Source organism: Ictalurus furcatus, chromosome 20 (assembly GCF_023375685.1).
Source record: "Ictalurus furcatus strain D&B chromosome 20, Billie_1.0, whole genome shotgun sequence".
NCBI classification, from domain to species: domain Eukaryota; kingdom Metazoa; phylum Chordata; class Actinopteri; order Siluriformes; family Ictaluridae; genus Ictalurus; species Ictalurus furcatus.
The window spans coordinates 20098761-20120278 of record NC_071274.1 but is presented as its reverse complement, the minus strand read 5'-3'; the positions used below and the strand labels follow the sequence as shown (position 1 = coordinate 20120278).

Here is a 21518-nt window from a genome sequence, read left to right as displayed (position 1 = left end):
CCAAACTGTGCTGAAATTCGGTCAAACAGGACAACAGCTGGGTTCTGCTGATCTATATCCCTTCTGTCTAATCAGATAGAATAGTCATTGTGTCTCTATTAGTCTATAAATCCCATACAATTCAGGAGCTGGATCTCGTCTCTCGGCGTGCCCGTAACTCTCCCCAGACTGACAATCTCCTGAGATGTGACTGATCGCTTTTGACAAGTGACGAGCACTGAGATTAGCAGGCTATTACCTCATTCGAGGTGGTTCTCTTGCATGTGACAAAGACAGGTACTGAGCACATCATTTTGGGAGAGTCTGCACAGATAGCTTCCTGCATAGAAACAAACACCTCCTCGAAAAAGCTCAGGGTGCATCCTCAACAGCATGACAATGTTGGAATCTGCCTTGATTTTTTTGACGGTAGGTAAATGAAAGCCTCACGGTGCCCATTAGCGCGGTGCGCCAGATGATTGGTACAGGACGGAAGTCCCACGAGAGCGCGCCACGTGACCAGCTCTGCCACGAGACGTCAGTGGCAGATGGCACGGGTACCCGCGCTGGCAGTTGGCACGGGTGTCACTTTTCTCACAGAGAGGGAGAGAGAGACAGAGAGTGAGAGGAGGGTGAAAACGAGATTAAAGGAATTCTAAGTGGCTCACAGCAGACACATGGAAGGCGCATGGTGCTGAGACTGAGTGGAATTTTGGAACATGCGAGCTAAATATTAAGAGAAAAAAAAGCAGGTAAGCAAATTTAAAATGATTTACCTAGTTATTGTAATGCATCAATATCTTTGTTTGTTTTTCGGGTATTTTTTGTTTTCTTTTGATTACGCATATAGTCTTAACACTTACAGTTCCATTGTGTCCATCTGGACTTCCAGGAATTCTTGTATATGTTCATTCAGCACTAGGGATTTTGCTGTCTAGTCTAGATACAATATCAGATACGGATAATGACGTGACCTTACGATCCTATTTGGCATGTCTGCGCATCTGAAGTCCCAGTGCTGATCTAACTCTTTTAGTGTCAGAAGAAATGTAAAGGTATATTTTCATTCCCAACGGCACGAATGATGTAAACGGTCCTTCAGGAAATGAGTTTTAATGCTTAGCCAAAATGCTTTGAAAATACAATCCTAAAAATAACGGTGCTCATATTTGGTGCCACAAAGCACTTAACTTTCATTTTGCACCACAAATTTGTACAGTGTGTGTAAGGTTATTTGTGGTGGGATTATTATTATGTGCTTGAAAAAAACATCATCAAAAGGTTCTTTAGGAAATCTTTTTTTAAAAAGAATTTTACCTTTAGTAAAATGCCACCCTTACTTTTAATTGATTATAAGGTATACTGTATTTTTCTGAAAATTTACTGAATTAACCCTCACAGTGTTGAATTAACTTGGTTTTATATATATATATATATATATATATATATATATATATATATATATATATATATATATATTATATATATATTACTATTTTGGTCCTTCTGGACTTCTAAGCCCATATTTGGAGAGGTGCCATAAAGCCGGTATGGCTTTCCAAGGATACGCAGAACACAGGAGTCCCAAGAAGGCTATTGTCGTGGTCTATTGCTGTAAACTGTCAGGGGGCCTGAAACTCACAGTGTGTTACATTAATTGTGTCCTTGTCTGCAGGGACAATGTTGACCGCGCCACCAGATGAGCCAGACGCAATGCGTGAGCCTCAGTTCGGAGCGAGCTTTCCACGTTCAAGCATCCATGACAGTCTGAGACAAGAGCAACAAGATCATCGCAGACAACGGTTCGAGAATTTAGACCTACGTGACGAACGATCGGACAGGGACGAAGAAGAAAGAGACGAAGACCAAGACGAAGAGCAGGACGAGGGCGGTCTAAACAAAAGGCGCAATCCAAGAAGACGCCAGTCAGGCGCCACGTGCTCGGACAGGGCCCGGCTGCGGCGCCAGGAGGCGAACGCACGCGAGCGCAGTCGGATGCACGGTCTGAACAGTGCGCTGGAGAGCCTACGCAAGGTTGTGCCGTGCTACTCAAGTGCTCAGAAGCTGTCCAAGATAGAAACCCTGCGTCTGGCCAAGAACTACATCCGGGCCTTGTCAGAGACGCTCAGTGCTGGCACACGGCCCGACCTCGTGGCGTTTGCACGAACCCTGTGCAAAGGTCTATCTCAACCCACCACCAACTTGGTAGCGGGGTGCCTGCAGCTGAACGCGGGACGTTTCCTCGCCAGTCCTGGTGACGTGTCGCCTCCGTGCGATGCCCCCTACGCGTATGCGAACGCAGAAACGAGCCGCGCAGACGCCTCCAAACATTTCCGCCCTTTCTCCTACTGCAACATGTTTGACTCCTATTACAACAGCGCGTCTCCGGACAGCCAGCTCAGCCCGCCTATGAACTATAACGGCGTGTTCTCGTTTCAGAAACCCGACGAGCAGACGGAGTGCGTCGCGAGCTGCCGGTACGGCGCGACATGCTGCGGCGCCCCGGGACGCGCTTCCATCAGCCGGCCTTCCGCCTACACAGCGTCTCCTGACAGCCACTTTCCAAACGAGCTGCGCATGCGCAATCAGCCCTTCCAAACCCAAGAACAATTGAACCCGGTGTACCATAATTAAAGAGCCGCCCTGAAAGCACTGAACGGCGAGGCGGAACCGAGTTCATTTCCCTTATTATAATGTGTCTTAATCTATTTATTATTTATTATTTATTATTTATTGCCTGAATTTTACGGCATAGTTTATTCTCTGTTTATTGTATTACCTAAATGTCCTACCTTATTTATTGCACTCTAATAAATGTCATATTGTTAAATGTCTTGTATTTATTTTTATTTCCTTCTATCGATTTACACTTGTGTTTTTGTTTTTATTTGACTTTTGTGTTTAATTTTATTGCAATTTTCTGCACGGCACCTTTTAAAACAAGTGCTGCCTGAAATATTATTATTATTATTATTATTATTATTATTATTATTATTAATATTATTATTATTACCACCAGTAATACTACTGCTTCTTTATCTTGTTGTTGTCTACTTATTAAGGAACACTAGGCCTATATGCAGTACAAGGCCTGCATTACGATTATTAATTATAATAATTCATGAAAAGCCATTAGTTATTATTTTATCTAGTTGAAAAACAAACAAACAAACAAACAAAAAAATCTATATTCAATAGTCTGTTCGAATACACTTATTCACAACAAAATGCATATGAGCAATAAAAGGGGATTTTTAAATGGGAACTATGCAAAAAATAATGGAAACGCGTAGCCTCTTTCTGAATGAAATGTAATCCGTGTGTGTTTCAGAAACGCAGTGTGTGTATTCACGCGCGCGCGCGTGTGTGTGTGTGTGTGTGTTAAAGGTTTGTAGGTGAGCAGTGTAAATCTCGAAGCTCTACACTTAAAATGAAGCATTTAACATGTACAAAACAAACATGTTTTTTTTTGTGTGTGGGGGGGGGGTGTATTTAAAATCAGCATCAAAATAAATCTGGAATGTATTGCGATATAATTTATGAAGATCGATTGTATCTATTTATTTATTTATTTTTCAATATTCAATAGCCGCACACGTTTGTTTATTTATTTATTTATTTATTTATTCTCAAGAACCAGTGGCCGCATACATGTTTATTTATTTATTTATTTTGCAAAGAAATTCTAATTGCAATCTACATTTTAGGAAACTTTCTAACACTTTTTTTTTTTTTTTGCATTTTTGTATACTATTGCGACATTTTGTTGTCCTCTGTTAAGGTGCAAATAATTGATCATATCTTTTTTTCTTTCTTTCTTTCTCATGCATAATTATTTATAGTCTAGATGTTTCTTGGACAGGGAAAGCTGTGATCTTTCTGCTGTATCTATCTCAAATGAGATTCAATTGGAAAACAAGAATAAGAAGGAGAAGAAGAAGAAGAAGAAGAAGAAGAAGAAGAAGAGGGGGGGATAAGATAATATAAGTCAAGCTGCTGAAGACGGGTTTGGTTAGGCTAGATCCGACTTTATATAAGATTATATAGGATTATTATAAATACATATTTATATAGGATTAATATGACTGTTATTAAGGATAATTTAAATATAGTAGGAAATATATCACATTTAACCTACATGAAAGTTTTTCACAAAGATAGCTGATCATTATTGCACCAGATAACTGATATAACTCGAATAATCTCTACTAAAGTCATTCATTTTAGTTTAGTGGTTTATTCCACTTAACCATTTATTAATTCAAGAATGGCACATCATACTGTTCAGTCAGAATGGACAATTCAACAGCACTGTGGTATAATAGATGTTACCATCCAGTTACAAACCAAACCCAAATCTATAAATTATTCTGTAGCTATAATATAACTATTCATGACAGGCTGAAAATAGGTTGGGAAATATAAGGGACGCAATAATTGGGAAATTTAGAGGACACATTTTACGGCATTTCTAAGATATTAGCTGCATTAATACATGGCGCAATACATATAATAATACATCTTAGCCTGTGTATTTAAAAAAAAAAATGTTTAAACACTCCTCATTCAATTCAATACACGTTTGTTTATCACTACACAAACGTTATTCAATTTGGTAATAATAATAATAATAATAATAATAATAATAATAATAATAATAATGTCGGGATTTCGAAAAATATTTCATGGAAATATATAATTGATATTATTGATAGCATTATTGATAAACATGAGTCGTCTTTATATAAACTTGAACTTTTAAACTTAAGAATTTAAGTGAAGGTTAAGGAAAGGGGCGGGGCTCACGGTTCTATCTTTTCTTACGACTTAATTCGAGCCTATTAAATCTGAAATAATAATAATAATAATAATAATAATAATAATAATAATAATAATAATAATAATTCTCCTTACATTTCACGGATCACATAAACCCCGCAGAAACATCTAGTATTCTTGCAAATGTTAACAATATTCAGTTCTCATTTTCTCCTATAAGAGTGTATCAACAAAAAGAAAAAAAAGGACAGTACGAATCATTAAATCACTCATATACCTTCATCATTATTCCTTCAACACTATATGATGTGAAAGAAATCACAGACATTTCACGTCGGATTATATGAGCAATATGGGCTCACCTGAAAATCATGTTATGTCCTGCAATGTGGACTTGAATGTGAAGCATAAAAAGAACAAACATGTGACAAATCAATCACATGACAAGCAAAAACAAGCAAACAAGCAAAAAATCTTTTAATACTGAAAAATGTGCCGAATCATATCATGTGCAGTGTAAAATTCACATGCTAATCATGTCTTTAAATGACTTTTCTGGAAGGATTCGATGTTGTTGTGGATGACAAAATAATTCATAATGTTTGTTTGTTTATTTATTTATTTATTTATTTATTTTTAACATCCTTCCTTTAGGTCTAAATCACCATACCCTAGCATTACCCAAGTTTATAGATACTATCTGTGTAGAATATAGATGCTATCTGTCTACTGTTTCAGGTTTCATAATAGTCATTTTCTGACTGAAGTGAAATAAATATCAGTCAGTGTGTGGAACGCCTAAACGTCTACTACAACATTGAATGAAACTGCAATGCAGCTAGTGCATTATTATGACTTCTTTAGTTTCCCTGTATTGGTGGGGGTGTGTGTGCATGGTGTCTTAGAGGTTAGCACGTTTGCCTCACGCCTCCAGGGTTGGAGGTTCAAGTCACCCGCCGTTTGAAAAATGCTTGTGTTAGAGTAGGAAAACAGCTACTATGTATAGATTGGACTCCACTTTTGAAGACCTTATGTCAGCTCACTTGAGCGTGCTAAAAGTTCAACTTTCAGGTTTTAATGAGCGCTCATAAGGACAGTCCGGGCGTGTGGTGCTTGCGAGATATAAAGAAGTTCAAGAACTGAATCAGTGATCAGTGATCTAATCCTCTACTCTGGGCACAGTGCCATGCATTTGAACAGGCTGTGAAGACTTGCTAGGTGTGCCCTGCCTGCTTAGGGTGTGTGTGTGTGTGTGTTCAGCAGGTGTGTCTCTGGAGTCCTGACTGAAGACTGAAGATCCTGGAGGCCTTTCACACCACACTTCCCCTCTCACTCCCTCAGATCTGCAGAGCCAATGCAGCGTGACAGCTGCACCCCTAACAGGAGGTCTCTCTTTCTCTCTCTCTCTCTCTCTCTCTCTCTCTGTCTCTGTCTCTCTCTCTCTGTGTGTGTGTGTGTGTGTGTGGAGAGAGAACCTAGAGAGATGGGTTGGCAGGCATACACAGGTCCTTTCCCATAGTTCATAGGTTAAGCATGGACTGTCTCTCTGTCTGGCTCATTAGATGAACAGAAAGTGTACGAGAACATATGGCTCGCTTTAGCGTGGGAGTGTGTGGTGCGGGAAGGAAACGATGTAATATAGGTCTAAAATAAAGTGTACCTTAACATCTATTATACCACAGTGCTGTTGAATTGTCCATTCTGACTGAACAGTATGATGTGCCATTCTTGAATTAATAAATGGTTAAGTGGAATAAAACACTACATGATGTGCAGTTATTGGAAAAAAAAAAAAAAAAAAAGGATCAACCTCTGGGTGGTAACAGTAACACTCCACTCTGCGTTACACCACCCTCTTGTTGATGACAGCATGTCACTTAGTGTTGTATTCCTTATATACATACAGTATGTATTATATGAACGTATTTGTGTATTCAGATATAACCACCTCATGGTTACTCAGTATTCCATTTGTACAGGATAAATAGATTTGAAAACGTTCTAAATGTTATATTTTCCACATAAAAAGCTGAGCAGCGTGCTAATCCCAAATCCCAAATCGCTAATCAACTGCTAGCAAATTAGTTCGCATTTGTCACAGCTAGACATGAGTATTATTATGTAACTAAGTCTTGTTTGACACTTTTGTCATTTATTTATTACTTGCCAATTTTTAAAAATAGAAATACTAGAAATTTGTCCATCACTAACACACAAGCTAAGTTAACTAGCCATCTAGATACCTAGTGGTGAATTAGCTCACATTTGTCACGTCCAGACATGAGTAGGTTTTAGCTATCCGAGTCTTGTGTAACACTGACAAATTTCCTGCAAGTAATTTATTACTAGGCATTTTTTAAAAAGTATTATGACAACCACACATTTGTTCATGACTAACAGAAACTAAGCTAGCTAGCCTGCAATAGCTATAGCTGCTAGTAAATGTACTCACATTTGTTACAGGTTGAAACGAGTGGGATTTCTGCATGTAAGCTTTGATTTGCTTTGTTATGTTGTTACTGATTTTTAAAAATGATTCAATCGCGAGATGACCGAGCTAAGGATTAGATCACTAAACTATGTCAGCGAGCTAACTGAATTAGCATGCAGTTTCCATGTCATATGCATTTTATTCAATATCATGATAGATTAGATGTAAAGGCACGGAGGTCAGAAACTGACCTCGTACGGTATATACTGCTTCCCAAATCACTTTCTTTTTAGACAGAAGCACTGGGAAAAAAATGATGTTTTAATTAAATGAAAAGAAGAAAGGGTAGCTAGTTAAGTGTTTGAGTTCAATGAAATGCTGAACAACATTCACACAGTTTCTTATGAGCTAAGGTCAGTTAATGTCAGATAACTGGACATAGTGATAAATGAATTCGATCCATAGTCAAAACCGTATCAAATGCTATCAGGGCAAACGCTGGGTCTGAAACAAGAACAAGATTCCCTTGGAGGCACCAGCTAAAATAAATAGGCTGTTAATATCAATCTGGGTGATTAAAAGTGAAAAATGTTCTGCCCTCATAATGGTGATTTAGTGCTTTTGAACCTCCTTCAGCTGCATAATGGCATGAGGGAGAAAAAAAATGGGCAGTTTTCGTCACGTTGTCGGCGCTTCCCGAAATTTCCAGTTCTGCACGGGCCACAGATGGCCGGGGCCGGGAAAATCTCCCCATTAAACTCCTAATAATGATTTCTCCTGTGGAATGGGGGTGAATGTAGAAGAGAGAAAGGGGAGGAAGGGAAGCAAGGGGGGATTTGGTGTTTTAATTAGATGGCTTTAAGGAGCCGAAGAAGTGTTGAAGCAGTGCGTCGTGGGAGGGGAGGGTGCAGGTGACAGCCAGGAGATGACACAACACTAGCAGCCAGGAACTCATTTGCATGGCAGAGCGAGGTCAGGTTGGCATCGGGCCTGAGGACAGCAGAGAAACTTCCAGAGTCACAGCTCCAGGGCTTGGATGCACTCAGAACGAGGGAGGAGGAGGAGGAGGAGGGTAGATGCCTGAGACTAGAACTATGTTGTTTGTGTGTATATGATTTTCTGTGTACAAGAAGCTGATAACCATGGTAAGTAATCAATTTCTCAATGTAATCTATCTATCTATCTATCTATCTATCTATCTATATATATATATATATATATATATATATATATATATATATATATATATATATATATATATAATGTCAAAGCTTCATATATGACGACAAAGCTTCATATACAACTCCAAACCTACACACAATCAACTCCAAAGCTTCACACAACCAACTCCAAAGCTTCACACAATCAACTCCAAAGCTTCACACAATCAGCTCTAAAGAGTTACACAACAAACTCAACAGCTTCACACAATCAACTCCAAAGCTTCACACAACCAACTCTAAAGATTTACACAATCAACTCCAAAGCTTCACACAATCAACTCCAAAGCTTCACACAGTCAACTCCAAAGCTTCACACAACTGACTCAAAAGCTTCACACAATCAACTCCAAAGTTTCACACAATCAGCTCCAAAGCTTCACACAACAAACTCCAAAGCTTCACACAATCAACTCCAAAGCTTCATATACAACTCCAAAGCTTCACACAACCAACTCCAAAGCGTCACACAACCAACTCCAAAGCTTCACACAATCAACTCCAAAGCTTGATATACAACTCCAAAGCTTCACACAACCAACTCCAAAGCGTCACACAACCAACTCCAAAGCTTCACACAGTCAACTCCAAAGCTTCATATACAACTCCAAAGCTTCACACAATGAACTCCAAAGTTTCATATACAACTCCAAAGCTTCACACAACCAACTCCAAAGCTTCACACAATCAACTCCAAAGTTTCAACTCTAATCAACTCAGTGAACTTATTTACATTTACATTGTAAATTACCATTTCACATAATTAAGTCCCTAGCTTCATACAATCAACTCCAAAGCTTTATATGCAATTCCAAAGCTTCATACAATCAATTCTAAGCTTTGCTTTATCAACTACAAATCTTTATGGTTTCATTGCCAGAGCTTTCACACTATCGAGACAAATGTTTGAATTGTCAAGACCACGACGTCATTGTATTAACTCTAAAACTCCATACCTGAATGTCATAGTTGGGTAACAACCGATCTAGTTGTGTCTATAGATTAACTGAATACCGGAATAAAAAGAACCTTCAGTGAATTGAGAGGAATCAACGGCTCCCACTAGAGCAGTATCAGGCACATCCCACTGGACCGAGACCACAGGGCAGACCCAGGACCTGTTGGAGAGATTATACCTACAGTATCTCACAGTTGGCTTAGGAACATATGAGGATCCCCCAGGAGGTGTTGGCTAGGGATGAAGAAGCCTGGGCTAACCTTCTCAGCTTGTTGCTTCCGCAACCCCCACCAGTAAAATGAATGAATGAGACCTCCTGCAGAAATGTATGCAATTATTTGTAATTAAAATATCCCTATATTAACTCTATGGAGCCCCATGATTTTGTTTAGCTATTCAGAAGCAAGATAGAGCAATGTAAATATGAAACTGTTGTCAGGTCTTGGGAATGTAAAGGGTTCTTGTTGGTAAAAACTGACAAAATGTTCCCATGTCAGCCCACGGTTTCAGAATATAACAACGCAAAGAGTTTTCCCCAGAGACAGGAGGAGAAACTCTACATAGACAATAACCCAAGCTCAGGATCAAACCAGGGATCCTGGAGCTGCGAGGCAGCAGCACAACCTGCTGCGCCACCACGTCACCCTCATCTATTTTCAGCCACGTGAAAACAATTCATTTAAAAGTTTTTTAAAAATCAAAACAATCAAGAAAAACCTTTGAACTTAAATGCACATACAGTACCTTGGAAGAGATGTATTATAAATGTCAGTCATGTGAAAGTGTGTTAGAGAAACTCTAATCAGAGACGTGTTTAACTTTCGTTAGTACAAAGTGAACGCCGGAGGCTAGAAAGCTGCTTGATAGCTAAACACAGCCTTATAAACATTGTCCACACTTATGAAACAGTAGGCTAATAGACAATGGAAGTGAAAGGGTGCACAATCCTAAACATCTTTTTTTTTCACAGTCGACCCAAATGTCCTCAGCAGAAACTAACCATTACGAATAGAGGTAAAAAAATAAATAAATAAGAGAGAGAGAGGGCATAATTGATAAAATATGTCTTCACCAGACCTGAATATTACTCCATTTACATATTGGGTAATAGTAATGTGGCAGGAATCCATTTAATGGTTATAAAAGTGGCATTTTTAAGATCTTAATTCCCCTCAACACACACACACACACACACACATGCACACACGCACACACACATTTTCCTTTAGTGTTACGCTGTCGATGCGTTTCTCAAGGTTCACATGTTCTTGACCTAAAACCTCTGGCAGATGGGAGTGTGTGTTTATTCTAATAGTCACAGAGCCGTACGCTGCTGCAACAAATGCAACAAAGTCAAAGTCATTTAGTGTCGCAAAGTGAAGGTATGAAGTCTAAATTAGCATATGTGCTACTCCTGCGTCCATGTACTATACAGCACGTTTACACTGTTTGCTTTGTGAAATGGGATGGGAAGGAATAAATATTAGAATAAATACAGAAATGTTACAGATTTGTTGATTAAAGAATGTTACCTTGCAATAATAAGAATAATATACGTACTGTATAATAATATCAGTTATAGAGTAATATGCAGTATGTGACGGTGAAGAGCATGGGTCGTCTGAAAAAGCATTAGATAGACATAAATGAGAAAGTTTGCAAAGGAAATTTGCGAAATGAGAAATGGGCTAGCTGGGGTTACTTAAGCATTGCTTCTTGCTAACCAGCAACACTAACTTTCATTCACTGTTAGACACTTTAACACTGATTAGCTGAACCGTCCCAATGCCACACACAGCGTTCACGCATTCCTCTCGTCCGTCATAACCACTTTAAACCTCGAGCGTTCCCAAGAGCTCTTCTCCATCACTAAAAAGCCTTCCTCACTTAAAAACAGCCATTAATATTCCATACAGCACCTCTCCCATCCTGTCCAACGCAGCACCTTCACCACAAGCTCATGATGCTTCACTCCCCCCCTCTCCCCCACGTCCTCTGGGAACGTTGGATTGGGGAGGACCGAGCTGTCTTCTCATGGTGGGGAGAAAACTTGGTTGGGATCCAAAAATGCGTCAGGCGGGACACGCATGGCCTGCTGGAGGCATCGACTCAAGCGCTAATGGGCCCCATAGTCGCCTGCACCACCTGGGGATCTGAGGGGGAGGGAACGAGGGAAAGGTGCAGGATGAAACCAAAATGTTTTCACTTGCTTTCAGGTTTCGGGGGTTGAAAAAAAAAAAGCCATGAAGTGAAGCAAGTTGGTCAGCAGACGGTGGGTTAATATAGAAATGGCATGGTGGGTGAGATCATTTTGTGAGACGATGTAAATTTATGCAGTGTTTTTTTTAAAGGATGTACAAAGGAAATACAAAGGAGGGTGAAGAGATAGAAATAGACAGAATACAGACTTCTAGGAACTTCTAGAAATGTCTATATTACAGCATTAAGGACGCTTCAAGAAATGTCTATATTACAGCATTAGGGAAACTTCTAGAAACCTCTATATTACAGCATTAAGGAAACTTCTAGAAACCTCTATATTACAGCATTAAGGAAACTTCTAGAAACCTCAATATTGCAACATTGGGGAAATTTCACTCACTTTCTATGAAGGCCGTACCTATAACGATCAACAAATACATTCATAACATGCAATCCATAATACATTTAGATATCATTTTACATACATATTGTTATAACTGTTTATGAAAATGCATTGCGCTTTATAGAAATGTCTGTTATGCATTATGGATTGCATTGGAAGTAGACTTATTTAAACAGTAATTTACAATATTACATTTCTCACAATTGAATCCAGCCCAAAATTACACTTAAAACACTCAGTAATAAACAATCAGCTATACTGAAGTTATAAATAAAGAGAGAGAGAGAGAGCAATAAACAGCAAATGCTATTCAAGATTATTCAAAATAAATCCGAGTTTCTTTGCTGTTAGCGTTTTAATGTGTTGCTCATTAACATTGCTAATAAACATTGAAATACAGTGTAATACATTTTTTATGATGATGTGTATAATGCCTTACGAATGCATAATATACACAATGGCCTTCAGAGAAAGTGCTACTGAAATGTCTATATACAGTATACATTATACTGTAGTATTAGAGACTTTTTTATACTACAGTATTACGGAAACTTCTAATGTACAGTATTACAGAAATTTCTAGAAACTTCAGTATTATAATAAAAAAATTCTAGATTACTTTATTAGAGAAACTTTATTTACAGTACTACAGAAATGTCTATAAATTTCTGTGATAATGTTAGAAAAATTCTATATTGCAATATTACAGAAATTTCTATAAATTTCTATGTGATAATGTTAGAAAAATTATATATCGCAATATTAGAGAAATTTCTATAAATTTCTATATGATAATGTTAGAAAAATTCTATATTGCAATATTAGAGAAATTTCTATAAATTTCTATATGATAATGTTAGAAAAATTCTATATTGCAATATTAGAGAAATTTCTATATTACAGTATTAGAGAAACTTCTAGAAAAATCCCTATTATAGTAAATTTTAGAAACATCTGTGATATTATATTAGAGAAGCATCTATATGACAGCATTAGAGAAATTTTTAGATCTTGCATAATATTAGAGAAACTTAGAACTCTAGAAACATATTACAAATATTATAGTTCTGGAAAAAGTTCTATATTTCAGTGTTAGGGAAATGTCTAGAAACTGCTATTATAATAATAGATTTTTCTATAAACATGAATATGATAATATTAGAAAAACATCTTGAATATTCTATAATACAGTATTAGAGAAACATCTAGAAATATTATAGTATTACAGAAATTTCTATTTTATAGAATTAGAGAAACTTCGAGAAACTTCTATACTACAGTATTAGAGAAACATCGAGAAATATTAGAATATTACATAAATTTCTATATCATAGAACTATAGAAACTTCTAGAAACTTCTAAATAACAGTATTAGATACATATCTAGAAATATTATAGTATTACAGAAATTTCTATTTTATAGAATTAGAGAAACTTCGAAACTTCTATACTACAGTATTAGAGAAACATCGAGAAATATTAGAATATTACATAAATTTCTATATCATAGAACTATAGAAACTTCTATATAACAGTATTAGATACAGATCTAGAAATATTATAGTATTACAGAAATTTCTATTTTATAGAATTAGAGAAACTTCTATACTACAGTACTAGAAAAACATCTAGAAACATTATAGTTTTAGAGAACATTCTATGTAAAAGTATTGTAGTTGCTGTAGAAGCATGTAGGAACTTCTGTATTACAGTATTAGAGAAACAGATAGAACTATTAGAGTGTTATAGAAAATTCTATATTACCCGTTAAATAAACTCTCTACAGTTGAAGGTAGATCCAACAGTGCCATAGCCTCCAAGTTTTGGAAGATGCTCCTTCAGTATCTCTGACACTGCACAAGCCTTGCCTTATTTAAATCAAAACTCAAGACACACATGGCCACAAACTGTTTCCCTTCTCACAAATAATTAACTTCATTTCTCCTTTCTCGGCTGTGAATACGGTTTCAGCTATAGAAGTGGCTACAGCTATGCTTCTCCTTAAACTGTTTGCTGTTATATATTTTATCCTGTATAAAATTTGATTGATTTTTATTATTTTTTTAAGATGCTTTTAATGTTACCATTTCCTTTGATTACTCAGTAAAGCGACCATGGGTTTGTGAAAGGCGCGATATAGATAAAAAGTGTTATCGGTATATTTCAGTATTAGGGAAACATATTGAAACATTATAGTATTTATAGAAAATTCTATATTAGGGAAATTTTCTTTATTAGGGAAACATTCCTTAATGGGAAATATATGTTGAATTACTATTTATCTGATTTTTAAGGGGTTTATTATGTTCTTTTTTTTTTTAAATAAAGCCTCGTAATCAATGTTCACTTCATAGTATCATTGCAGCATAAGATTAATGAGAAAATTATTTCAGATTTCTTTATACTTTTACATGTGTAAATGATAATAAGCTTGAATTTTGTTTAGAAAATGTTCGCAAAATGTATGCATACCAGCCTTACTTCTAATCCCTAACTTTCCCCTTTATGAATTTATGAGATAGTCTTTGCCTCATATGTGTATATGTTTACAGATACACACATGTTTAAATCGGTTCAGATTGACTATATGCCATTATCAAACTGTATCCATCATTGGGCCTGCTTCTTTGTCCACCAGTTTATCCTGTTCGCACACAAATTGGTGTCACATGGCTGATTAAAGAACAAACTGCATCCAGAGTCTGTGAATTTTATCTGAATTATTAAAATTGTTTCCAATTCTCCAGAGTAAATACTCTTCCCATCACTGTCGCTATTCTCTGAGCACAAGGTGTGAATGTTTCATCATACGTAAAGCGCTTGTGTTTATTTAAATAGCATTATTCTATATTTATAAGGGCAATGAAAAACATAAATTATTTCATTAAATTCATGTTCATAAAAAGAAATCCCGTCTGACATATAGAAAGAGAAATTGAAAGAGAGAGAGAGAGAGAGAGAGAGAGAGTCGTAAACAGGCAGGGCAGGTGTTGACGATGCAAATGAAACGGATGACAGATGGCGAGCTTCTCTGTCGCTCACTGTGCGGATAATGGATGAAGGTAATCAAATTCCTCTGTGGCTTCATGACTTTCTGCACAACTTTGTCATCAATAGTGGCATCAAACGCTGCCGACGCACAACTCAACAATAACACACACTTACACACACACACACACACACACAAATACTATCTACCTTCCCTAAATAAGCCTCAGTGCTTTCACTACAAGAAAAAAAAATCTAAAGCTCCTTTAATGGTCGTCTTTTTAGTCATCATACCACATGTGTTCTTCCTGGGAGGGATTTGAAAATACACAGTGCCACAGATGAGTGATTTCTGAAAACAGTGCAATTTGCATGACCACGCATTGATAAAAGAAAAGAAAAGAAAAAAAACCTCACAAAAAAACAAGCAAAAATGTTTGCAGCCTTCATGTTGTAGACTGTTGAAACTTCACATACATGCGCTAGTGTCAACAAAGCAAACAGCTACAGTCGTTAAAAAAAAATGACTGTATTTTTCTTTATATACAGTATGTATTTGTCTTTAGGGGTTAAACGTTATATGTAAAATCCTATCAGGTTCCCCTATCAGAAAGGGTTCTAAGTAGAGCCTCTTTAGAAAGCTTTGGAACCCATTAACAATTTAAAGAAACGTTGAAGAACTCTTTTTTCCAAGAATCTACTAATGGTACTATTTATACATAAGATTTACATGAAACTAGGAACCTTCAATCATCAAAAGTACTACTGAGGAAGGCTTTCTTACTAAGAGTGTACTGATGGTACTATTTACACATATGCTTTATGTGCTATAACTAGAAAGGGTTCCAAGGAGAACCTTTTTAGGAAGCTAGGAAACTTTATCTATCCAAAGTACCTTTCAGAAACCATTTTCCCCGAATAGTGAAAGGATGGTATATTTGACAGATAAACTTTATAGGAAGTTGTTCCAAGCAGAAACTCTACAGGAAGCTAGGAAGCTTTTTGAGGAATGTTTAAGGATACCCTTTTCCAAGAGTGTACAGTGGCGCTGGTACTACTTATACCTAAACTTTTACAAGACAGGGCTCCTAGCAGAAGCTAGGAACTCTTAAATATCAACAGAACCTTTGTGGAACCTTTTTTCAATAGTGTACTAACGGTACAATGTACACATCAGCTTTACAGGAAACTAGGAACCCTTAATTATCAAAAGAACACTCGAGGAACATTTTCCCCAAAAGTGTAATGATTGTACTATTTACATTTCAAGCAGAACCTCTTTAGGAAGTAGGAACCCTTGACCTTCCAAAGAACCTCTGAGGTATCCCTTTTTCCAAGGGTGTACTGACAGTACACATGTGTTTTACATGAAGCTAGGAACCCTAAATTATCAAAAGAATGATTGAGGAATCCCCCTTTTTTTTACTAAGCATGTACTGATGGTACCATTTACACATATGCTTTATGAGCTAGAACTAGAAAGGGTTCCAAGCAGAACCTCTTTAGGAACCTAGGAAACCTTAAGAATCCAAAGTACCTTTGAGAAACCCAATAGTGTAATGATAGTATTATTTACACATAAGCTTCATGAGAAATTGTTCCAAGCAGAAACTCCTTAGGAAGTTAGGAACCCTTTTGAGGAAACTTTGAAGACCACTTTTTCCAAGAGCATACCGTTGCTACTATTTATACCTAAACTTTTACAAGACATGGTTCCAAGTAAAAGCTAGGAACCATTAATTGTCAATAGAACCTTTGTGGAACCTTTTATTTACAATTGTGTACTGATGGTACAATGTACACATGAGATTTACATGAACCTAAGAACCTTTAATTATCGAAAGAACACCCGAGGAACCTTTATTTTGTGTGTATGATTTATTTTGTGTAATGATGGTACTATTTATATTTCAAGCAGAACCTCTTTAGGAAAGTAGGAACTCTCAACCATCCAAAGACCCTCTGAGGTATCACTTTTTCCAAGAGTGTACCAATGGTATTCTTAACACATACAATTTACATGAAGGTAGGAACCCTAAACTATCCAAAGAACCTCTGAGGATCCCTTTTCCCAGGAGTGTATTGAGGGTATTACTTACAAACAAGCTTTATGAACAAGGGTTGCAAATTCTTTATGAAGCTCGGAAACCTTAGGTAACCATTACTACATATTACAGACTATACACTCTTGGAAAAGAGGTTCCTCAGGTGTTCTTTAAGAGTTAATTGGATAATTAATGGGGTTTAAACCTCCTAGAAGGGCTATTTTTGGGAACCTTGTCTGACAAGGAAGCACTCTGTTGTAGGGTTCTACACAGAACCTTTAATGGTACAAACCCTTACGGGGACAACCAAATGATCCATTAAGGGTTCTGATATTTGCTTGTGTAGTTTTGCACTGGAGCTAAGACACTAATGTAGCTAACATTCTCTATCTCACTTTTCCATTTCCTTTTAATTCATGCCCAAATCTTATTTTGATGTCATTTTACTTATATGTTATATATAAAAATCGTTCTGGTTTTCAAGATGGCCGCCTCAGTAACATTAGAGCATTCAGCTACATGGTGAAGTTTTGTCTATGTTTATAGAGTATACTGTAGCAAGTTATATCATGTCCTAAAACACTTGAGACATCACACTGAAGCAAATATTAACAAGATTTTGGTCGATTCTGAGACTTCTGGTACTTGCTAGCAAAATGAGTCTTGTACGTCTAGCACAAAGCTAAACAAGCACCGCTCAGACATGACTACACGTCTGTTGACTGAGTATATTTGGAGTAATTGGAAATTTCTGGAAAAAACAGATTAGCAGGAAGGTATGTGAAAATTTGAACAGTAACAGTGTTTTCTTTTGCAAATCCTGCATCTATTAACAACGTGCTAATTACGCTTAACACAATTCAGCAGCACTAGGATATGCTGGATAATAAAGCTGTTTATATCCAGACTGTTGTGTGAGAATTCTGCCTTGTTACTGTTTGATTTTTTTTTTTCTCCGGGCTTTATTTTGCTATTGCAGCGCGGTACACGATGACAGCTTGTTGTAGTGTGTCAAAATGTGATGATGCTAAGAGCCATCATATGGTAATTGAAAAAAAAAATCCTATATCATGTCCCTGAGCACTAAATGTTTCAGACGTCACCTTGTATTCACAACATTGTGGGTTTTCCCCCCCCTTTCTTTTAAATCAGGAAAAAAATGCCTAGTTTGTGTGGTACAATGGAATGCAAAAGTTTGCACCCCCCAAGTCAGAATAGGATCTAGGAAAGACAATGGCTTAATTTATACAGAGACAATTAGTGAGTTAGGTTTCAATGTCGTTTTTCCATTATCGCAAGGTCAAATAGTGCATTTCAGTATTAATACTGGCAAAAAAAGATAAAATCTTTCTGAATATTTTTGATTTGGAAATCCACCTACCCACAAACAAAACACCCACCCACCCACCTTTTCTAATTTACCTTCTGTTTTGTTATTTTATTTATTTACATATATTTTATGTAGGACTCACTCACGCTTCATTTGGAAGATTTTATTTTATTATTATTTTTTTTTTTGTAGCTGGATTGCAAAATAAAGCTTTTGCATTTTCCCATTCAAAAAAACATGTGGGGGCACAAACTTTTGCACTCTACTGTCTATATAGGACTTTAACCAAGTTAGCATGTCGTCTTATGTCGGGATTGACCTACTAAGCTAATTTGAGAAAGCAGAGAAACCGGAAAGCGGAAAGTCCTCCCTCATGAAGGTTTTCCCATGGCGTAAAAACTCTGACACTGGAGACTCCTTCCATAACTGTCAATGATTATAGATTTTTATCTGTTTATTATGAGTTGTTGGTATAAAGCTAGACGTTCGTTTATTAATAATAATAAAAAAGCTATCATATTTACACGTAAAGACAAAATACATGCACACATCGTTAATGTATAGAAGCGATAAGGGCAGCGGTGGGTGTCCAGGCACGGATGAAGTCGCGCTGGTATCCTCAGGCGCGGCTGCCAAGCTGCCAGTCGGTGCCATCACACCTTGCTGCTTTTAAAGATTGCCCTGCAGAGACACGAGCGAGCGAAGCACAACCCGCGAGACTTTTACGAGATGGGAACCATGCCAAGAAATGCCCACAAGGGAGGGTGGGGGTGCAGAGAGGGCACAGACAGCCATCCCTCACCAGCCCTGCCCCCCCCACCCCCACACACAGAAGGGCACATTCACAGGGTCTTACACTGATTCTAAGCTGATCTGAACAACTGATCAATTCCCCAGTCTGGCATAACATCACAGGGTGATATATGCACATACGAGAAGGCCTACTTTCACCTCACTCAAACCCACGCCTGCGACGCCGAGCCACATAAATGACAATGGCAGAGGGAATGTAAATGAGGCCGCTATTACACGGCCGCGTTCATCAAGCGAGCCTGGAAAGACGTCGATGGCCCTGATGAATATGCATGCAGATTTGTTAATTAAGTTAATTATTCTGCTGAAAATTCATTTGCCTTCCCAAGGACATTGCAGCAGTGATTTTAAGATGTTTCTATCATTAGTCATGCACAATGCAGTTTAAAATCACATATGTCCAGTCTTTTCTTTCTTTCTGCTTCTTTTTTTTTTTCGATACAAGATGGAAAAAGGGGAAGTTGAGAGGTGTGTGTGTGTGTGTGTGTGTGTGTGTGTGTGTGATTTTTGTCCATATAAATGACAAACAAAAGCTTCATGTAGAGATTCGTGTCTTGAAGGAACAGTTCAGAAACACACACACACACACACACACACACACACACACACACATTTATCACATATGTAGTCGATCAGAAGACACACCTGGATGATCATCTCATATTTACTTCTTCAGTTGTGCGCTAGGGTTTTTTTTTCTGTTCCATTACTTCTAACTATACACAAATAAAGAAAGTCTCAGACGTAATCACAAACACATGCAATAAACAGTTATCTGCTCGGATTACCTGGCATCAGTAGATTCCATAATCTTGTTATTTTTTGTTGTTTTTTTTTAAATATACATACATACATACACACACACACACACACATATATATATATATATATATATATATATAAAGCTATAAGATGAAAGAGTTTGGAATTTCATCCTCTCTGGAACAAACGTGCTATTTTTAACATTTCACAGCATGGTTTGTGTGGCACGAGCATCTCTCGGCTGCCAGTGCACACGTTTAGACGGAATTCAAGGCTGTGTCCCAAATGGCACAATGCACACTAAGTTGTACGGCTAAATACAAGGGTGAGTCAAATGAAAAGCTTTTTATTTATCTATTTATTTATTTATTTATTTGCATTGTTTATTGCAAATAGGTGTCGCAAAAGTGTATCAGGTTTAATGTAGCAGTAGAACAATGGACCAGCAGTATTTTTTTTTTACTTTTGCAACTACAGCTGTTTCTCTCATTTATATCAGTTTGGGAGGCAACCCATGATTGCTCAGTATTAGAGAAGTGTTAAAAGCATAAAATAACTTGTACGTTTGTCATTAACTACTGTTTTTGCACAGAACGGTGTTGGGTTTGTTTTTAGTTCTAACGAGAAGTGGTGTGTGTATTGCCTAAGACCCAATATATTGGCTTCATTGGCAGATTAGCAAAGCAAGCTAACTGTACTAGCCATCCACCAACAATCACTGATACTTAATCCATCCATCCAACCATCCATTTTCCATACCACTTATCCTACACAGGGTCACGGGGAACCTTGAGCCTATCCCAGAGGACTCGGGGCACAAGGCAGGGGACACCCTGGACAGAGTGCCAACACATAGCAAGGCACAATCACACACACATTCACACACTACTATGGACAATTTGGAAATGTCAATCAGCCTACAACGCATGTCTTTGGACTGGGAGGGTAACTGGAGTACCCAGAGGAAACCCCCGAAGCATGGGGAGAACAAGTGGGATTCGAACCCCATAATCCCGGAGGCGATTTTATATTTATTGCATCAAATATTAAATTTAAGCTAACTGCATCTTGGATCTATAGTTGTGTATGGAGAAGTGAAGAAACTTTGGAAAGACATTGCTAAATTATTGGCCTGAAGATTCATTTGAGCCAGTTGTCTGAATTTGTCGCATTACTTCGTCATACCTAATTTGCATTGAATTGAGAAAATTTCACTTTAAATGTTGCTTGTTACTTGCTATTGTAAACATAGGGCTACCGAGTACCTCATGAAAAAGCATAACCTGTACGGTCTTCCCTAACAATCACTAAAATATATTGCAGAGATGAAAAACTATCATGTCCAATGGTGCGTCCAATGTTTTTTTTACCCTTTAATTATTTATCAGTGTAGAAGATAATGCTAAATACACAATATACTAATACACAAGAGGATACACACAATAACAGACAGACCGACAGACCTACAGACAAACAAACAGACTGAGCGACAGCGTGAGGGCCTACAGCCGTAATGAGGATGAGATTAAAACCGAAATCCTTTGACGAGCAGATGTGTATCTGACTCAATTAAATCTACACCTGGCACTTAAAATTCCTTTAATAAAA

At 37.4% G+C, this 21518-nt stretch overlaps 1 protein-coding gene across 1 annotated transcript; it reads left to right on the top strand.

Annotated features, from left to right (window-relative positions):
• Positions 1 to 222: 222 nt before the first annotated feature.
• neurod6b (neuronal differentiation 6b) lies at positions 223 to 3178 on the top strand. The gene is made up of 2 exons (XM_053652198.1): positions 223 to 731; positions 1655 to 3178. The coding sequence occupies exon 2, from the start codon at positions 1660 to 1662 to the stop codon at positions 2611 to 2613; it is 954 nt and encodes a 317-aa protein (XP_053508173.1). The 5' UTR covers positions 223 to 731; positions 1655 to 1659; the 3' UTR covers positions 2614 to 3178.
• Positions 3179 to 21518: the final 18340 nt, after the last annotated feature.